Here is a 6,572-nt window from a genome sequence, read left to right as displayed (position 1 = left end):
CCCAGCCCAATGCTCTCTGTCTGCTGGTCTGCTGCCCTCCATCCACCTCCCCTTTGTCCCTTCAAAAGAAGGGACTCACCAGCCCCAGGAGAAGCACCAGGAAGAGAAGAAAGAGCTGAGCAGGGCCTGCTGACCTCCAGGGGAGGAACCTGCCCTCTCCAAGCATGGACACAAACCTTCCTTCCCATGGGAACAGCAGGTTTGGACATGTCCCTCGTGCTGCAGCCAGCCTTTCCCAGAGCCAGTTGCCGGGCCCACAGACATTGCCACAGAACTACAGGGAAGAGATGAAGCTCCATCGAGCTCTTCTCCCTCACACAGGTCTTAGCAAATGATATTTTCCTAGCAGGGATGTCTGAATCCTGGGCACAGGCTCAGACAGCATGTTTCTTCAATACAGGTGAGTGCTCCTGTAATTTGTCTGGCCTTCACTCCTTTCCCTGGGAGGTTTCCTTCCTGGCTGCTGCCCTGTGCCCCTGCCCCATCCCTCCCAGCTCATCATCCCCTCAAGGCTCTCCAGCCCTCTGGCTCTCTGAGGTGCCTGTGCTGGGACTGGTCTCCAAAGGAACTCTTTGCAGCAGTGATTGAGTCACTTCTGGGACAAATCTGTGCCTGTGTAAGGTTCCCCTGTCCAGGTACATACTTTTATCTGAGATATACCTGGTCACAAGCTGCTGTGTCTTGCTTGGCAGAGATGGCTCTCATGAGCTCCCATGCAGAGAGGAGGCAATGCTGCTGTGAGGTGGGGACTGGGAAGGCTCAGCCTGAGCTCTGAAATGTGACTGCCAAAGCTTCTTCCCTGCAGGGAGCAGCAAGGAGGTGGGCTGGCACCCATGAGTGTCCTGCCTGGCTCAGAGGGGGCCATGCAGGAGTCAGAACAAGGAGAAGTGCTGAGCATCAGTGCTGCACAACATCCCCCATCTCTCCTGCCACTTTGTTCTGTGACCCCCTGGGCTGCCAGATGTGATCTTGTCATTGAGCAGGATGGGAGAATAATCCTCCTCATGTGATTTCTGCAGAGAAGGGGGGACCTTGTGATCTCTGCTGCAAGAGCCCAGCTGGATGATTTCCTTCATCCATCAGCCCAGTGTCCCTGGAGGATGTCCCCCCCTCCAGCACACAGTACAGCAGCCTCACTGGGGCTGGGAGAGGCTGAGGCTGCCTCCTGCTCTGCCAGGCTCTCTTCCTCAGCACAGACACCTGGCCAGATGCTGGGGCCAGCTACTGGTGCTCTGAACTGGGGCTGCACTCACTTTTTGGCCCTGGAGGTGTTAGCACAGCCATGCCTGCTTTTTTCCTTCACTAGTCCAGGAGCACAGCATTTCAGGTTGCCTCCCAGGTTGCCTCCCAGGACTTAAAAGGGACAAGCACAGAACAGGGCAGGGACTGACATCGTTTTGGCTGCAGGTGCACAGCGAGAAGAGCTCTCTCCTTCAGCACAAAAATTATTTTGCAAGCTGAAACTCTGCAGGCAAGATCAGGAAGAAGAAACGTGCACAGCTCAGGCTACCAGCACCCATCAGCAGAATTCAGCCACAGCCAGGGGTAATGATACACCATTTAACCTCCTTGCTTGCTCGCCTGGGTTGCTGGTTGTGAAGGAGACAAAGAGCTCCCCTGGCAAAACAGCCCAGTCTGGGAATTGCCTCCACCACAGCTGCCTGACGTACTTTCTACAGCATGAATCACAGAGTAATGGTATCTGCAAGCAAAGCCCTGCTTATGCATTTAGTTGAGCAGAATCCACAAAGCTGCTTGTAGCAGAATCAGCTGTGACCTCCACAGCATTGTGCCATTAATAGCAAGGTTTGGTCTGGGTCAAACAAAAGCAGGGCAGACTTAATAGGAGAGGAAATGAGATGGATGCGCTCGGCTGGCCTCTCCCCACATGCTCCTACTGTAATTATAGCCTGGTGCTGTTCAGCTCCCTCATTCACAAGTCTCATCACTGGGGCTGCATTTCTCGTGGCCAAGGTGTAAAAGCCACACACAGATTTGCTGTGGCTCCAAGCAAACCAGCAGCAGCACAAAGGGAGCAGTGGCAGGGAACCTCACCTCATCACTTCCAGGAGCTGGATGTGTGGCCTGGGATGTGGAAGGGAAAGGAAGGAAGGGTTGGGCTGAAGGAACAGAAGCAGGACCGCTATCTGCAGAGAAAGCTGGAGATACCCGATTATGGGTTTGGCTTGTCAGCATGGCCAAGTGCAGATGGGGCTGGTAGAAAGTCCCAGCTGTAGTGCTTGTCCCAGTGATGAAGCTCAGGAGGGTCCTTCAGAGGGACATGGTCACAGTGGGGTGGATGTGTCCACCATCCACCCTCTGGGCCCATCTGCTCCAGTGATCTGCTTTTGTGCTCAGGCTGAAAATGAAGACGACATCCTGTTTTCCTGACCTACAGAGAAAGGGCAGCCCTGGAGGGCATTCCTGTGCCTGGATGGGATAAGAAGCTTTTCCCACTGTGATCAGACTAAGCAAGGGTGTAGCCACCCTTGTCCTGAGCTCTGTAGTGTGCAGAGGCAGCGCTGTGTATTGCAATGAGACGGGCTCACTGCTGGTGGCTGAAGTGATACAGGAGCCAGCAGGGTGCCCAGGACAAATAAACCCTCCCCAGCCCACACCGTGCTCCCTTAGGAGCAGGATTCCCTCTCAGGCTCTGCTCTCTGGGGGAGCAGGTGCCGCAGTGCTTGGTGTGACCCTGTGAAAGCCTCTCCAGACATCCTTAATCACATTCCTCTGGAACAGGGACACATCTGGTACAAACATGATCCTGTCCCCAAGGAGCTCAGGCTAATTCCTGTCACAGAGCCTCGGAGCAGCCCCGGGCAGGGAGAGCTTCGGCAGAGCTTTGATCATCACCATTGTCACTTTGCAGGGGATGGGGCTGCAGGAGGGATCCACAGCTTCATGAGCTGAGTTCAAGCAGCCCAAGCCTGAGCTGGCCTGGCCAGACTGACCAAGTCTGAGGGGTGGCTGGGCTACCCACAATGTGAGAATGGGAGAAGAGAGGACCTGCCCTTTGCAGATGTTGATTTATACGCTGATTTCAAGGAATTGTGAAACTAGGACAAGGAAAGGGCCAGAACTGTAGGATCAGTTTGCACCCTACTGCATGGTCTGTGTGTCCCCTTCCTCTTGCATACATGCAGGCTGTGTTAGGAGAGTGCTTTGGCATCAGGGTCCGGCAGTGGGTGGCATGCTTGATTTTTGGCTGCTGTTCTCAGTAGTTCTCCATCTTTGGTGAACACATTCCTGGCTGTCCTGTACTTTGTGCAAGGCAGAATTTGCCTCAGTGAAGCAGCAGGGCCTGGCAGGGGGGGCTGTGATGGTGGCAATGCACAGCAGAGAACGGGTGCTCCCCTTCTGCATCTGTGCCTCCCTATGCCTTTGTCTGGTCCAAAGTATCCTGCCTCTGCTGCTGAGTCTCCCAGATGAGATCATCCCAGGGATGACCGTGGAGGAAATCAGTCCTCCACCCTAGGAGCAGAGTTCTGATGAGCCACTGAGGACCTGCAGCCAAGGTGTCACAGCTCGTCCCTTCACAGCTGATGGGAGAGCAAGTCTGTCAGATCTTCCCACCCACAGCGGGGCATGCTGGCCTGCCTGCCTCCCAGGAATGTGCCAGACCCGTGGCAGAAGAGGAAATTAAGATATTGTCTGGAGTCCAGGAGGAATTCCTGCCTCAGCTTGTTCCTGCCAGTCCTCTGCCGACCTTCCCTCGGCATGGAAAGCCCAGCAGGAAGCTGACTCACTGTCTGCTGCTGCCACGGCTGGGTGCGGGGCCGGCTGCCTTTCAGGGATGCAGGGATAGCTCACTGCTCAGACCCACCAGCACCTGCCTGCCCTGGTCCCCAAGCCCAGCACTCTGCTGACAGGCAGAGAACAGCCATGGCATCCTGGTTCTTGTGCTGGCTGCAGCTGGGCCGGGAGCTCGCTGGGTTGCTGACACTGCTGCCAAACGCTCAGTCAGCACTAGTGTGCCAGGTTTGGGGAAGGAGGCAGCCCCGAGGCTGGGGGGGAGGAGCGGGGGGCTGATGGGCTGGAGAGAGGTCCTGGGCTTTTCCTGCACAGTGGGGCTCATGTGATAGTGAGTCAGCAATCACCTGCTTATCAAAGCTCTGTGAAGCAGTAGGTGGTCACAGCCAGCCCTTCCCAGGAGCAGCACCTAAAGCCAGCTAGGAAACAGTTCAGAGATTGCAGTTTCCAACTGGGCTGTACAAATGCAGGACTAGTGCTTTAATCCTGTAGCAGAAAGGAACAAATTTCAGGTGTAAGTTTCTTGTCAAGATTCTTCCCACCTTTTCTACTCAGCTGATTGAGTATAGGGCTTACAGCGTCAGCCACTGATGCCCCATTTGGGGAATCCAATGTTTATTGACTGAAGAGTTGGAAAGTTACTTTGTTCTAAGGACTGGGTCAAGGCATCTTCCATTTTCCTCTTGGTAAGTGTCAGTCAACAATAGTGTAAACGCTAAAAACCTTGCCCTTTTGAAAGGTTGTATCCTTCTCTTCTATCCTGGATGACAGGAACCATGGCCAGAGTTTCTCCTGAGAAGTCTGGGAGGGGATGTCTGGTGGCAGAGATGCTTGCTGGTGGAGACTGCTGGCTGGCAGGCAGATAGAGGAGAAAGAAATGTGCTCCTCAACTTTCCCGTGGTTGTGAGGAGCTCCACGGCCCCCTGGTGACCAGCCAGAACTGAGAAGCTTAGCAGCCAAAACTGTCTGCAGAAACAGCATCAGCAGGAATCCCCTCTCCTCCCGCGAGGAGAAAGCTGGCTGTGGCAGAAACAGCCTGGCAACAAATGTGTGGCTGTAAGGAGGACTGTCAAGGACACTGTGAGTAGATCTATCCCCTTCTCTGACACAGCGATTGGCCTTCTGCATAGAGGTATTAGATGTGAGATAAGAACTGCAGTTGGGCTTCTGGTGCCATCTTGCATGGTGCTTTCATAAGACAGGGAAAGTGGTGTAGATTAAACTAATCCAACACAAGTACAAAATAGCCTGGATAGTCACGCTCAGGATAGCTCTCAATAACTTGGTATCAAAATGGAAGGACACATTGACAGTGACTCATATACCAGGAAACTACCAAAAGGCCCAGAGAGTGAAGGTGGAAGAGTGGTGGGGGTGGTCATCACAGGTAAGGCAGTGGCCTCAGTGTGACTCTGTCCAGTGGCAGATGTTGAACAAGATACTGCCAATCTACCTCAGAACCCTCTCTGTGTTTTAAGCAGTTTAAAACCCTCCCATTATTGACTATAAAATAATAAATTTAAAAACCCTTCCCCCACATCCCTCCATTAGATTTCCTTTCTTTCAGAAAAAAGAAATAAATTCTGATGGAAAGAAACACCTTCACAGAGCACTTGTGAACTATGATCTGGCCACACTTTGATCTGTGATCGAGTTCTATCTTTGAACTATGATTTGGAGAAACTTTGCCCAGAGTATTGCTCTCTGCCACCTGTTCCAAATCTCAGAGACATCATTTCGAAGCTCTATCAGGATTCCTGTTAATGGTCCCTCTCCCTGCATCATGCTATGGTGGTCTGCTGAAGGAGCCCCAAACCCGAAACGTTTGCTGTTCTGGGTGACATCAGTTGTCCTTACAAAGGTCCACACTTGGCTCCTGTGCCTGTGTACAGCAGTGGTTCCCCGTTCCCGTTGCATGCCCGAGGGTGGCACCGGCCGTTCGGGCCTCCCCCACCCCAGCCCTTCTCAGTCCCCTCCTCTCGAGATGCTCTCCTCTTCCTCGCCACTCTCATCCCGCTCCTGAGCGCTCCGGCACGGGCACGGCCCCGCCGCTGCCGCAGCAGCCGCACTCCCGGGCGGGCGGAGCGGGGCGGAGCGGGCGGCCCGGCCGCTCCCCGCTGCCCGCGGCCGGCGAGGCGGAGCCAGCGCGGCGCGGGGCCGGGAGCCGTGCCCGCCCGGCCGCGGCGGTGCGGCGCTGAGAGCCGGGGCTGCGCTTCCGCGGGGGCTCCGCCGATGGACGCCGCTCTGCGCCAGGTGGGCAGCGGCGGGACGGGCTCGGCCCCGCTCGGGGCTGGCAGAGGCGGGGGCCGGGCGGAGGCCGGCAGGATTGGGTCTCAGACGGGCATCGGGGTGCCGTGCCCGGGCCAGGAGCGCCCCGGGGCCGTGGGACGTGCGCTCCCCGCGGGCCGCGCCGCGCCCCCGCTGCCCCCTCGCCGAGACGGTCCCGCCTGCACTTTCTCTGGAGCGATGGGATGCGCAGGGTTTTGTCCCCGAGCGCTCCCCAGCCCGGCGCGGCACCGCGCAACCCAGCGAGGGGCTGAAGGGGCTGCGGGAGCCGGAGCCCGGCCGATGTGCGGTGTCGGCAATGCCGACCGGGGGCTGCTTGCGGGAGGAGAGGGTTTGTCGCATGATAGTCATGGCTGCCCGGTGCTGGCTCCTTAATCCTCTGGAACGACTTCAGGGTCCGGAGGCTGCTCCTGCCTGCATGTGTGTGTCTCAGAGCGGCTGGCCTCGGGGGCACCGGGCCGGTGGGCAGGCGGGCAGCGTGCGGCGGGAGCGCCCTGCCCTTCGGGGCCGCTGCCCAGTCACCGTCACGCCGG

The 6,572-nt window shown here is 56.5% G+C and overlaps 1 protein-coding gene across 3 annotated transcripts in view; it reads left to right on the top strand.

The window, feature by feature from the left end:
* Positions 1–273: 273 nt before the first annotated feature.
* The window catches only part of LOC139593747 (unconventional myosin-X-like), a 95,531-nt gene continuing 89,232 nt past the window's right edge, over positions 274–6,572 (top strand). For 2 of the 3 annotated variants that reach the window (XM_071435065.1, XM_071435066.1), the window contains exon 1: positions 5,849–6,006. In XM_071435065.1, the coding sequence (XP_071291166.1) occupies positions 5,986–6,006 (21 nt within the window). In that variant the 5' untranslated portion in view covers positions 5,849–5,985. Of the gene's footprint in view, positions 401–5,848; positions 6,007–6,572 lie in introns of those variants that run through there. The other variant, XM_071435067.1, reaches the window with a different exon arrangement.

This window comes from Agelaius tricolor, unplaced genomic scaffold, assembly GCF_023055355.1.
Source record: "Agelaius tricolor isolate 1412-34295 unplaced genomic scaffold, bAgeTri1.0.p SCAF_10, whole genome shotgun sequence".
Classification (NCBI taxonomy): Eukaryota; Metazoa; Chordata; class Aves; order Passeriformes; family Icteridae; genus Agelaius; species Agelaius tricolor.
The sequence above is the reverse complement of the archived record's forward strand: the minus strand, read 5'-3'. Positions and strand labels throughout refer to the sequence as shown.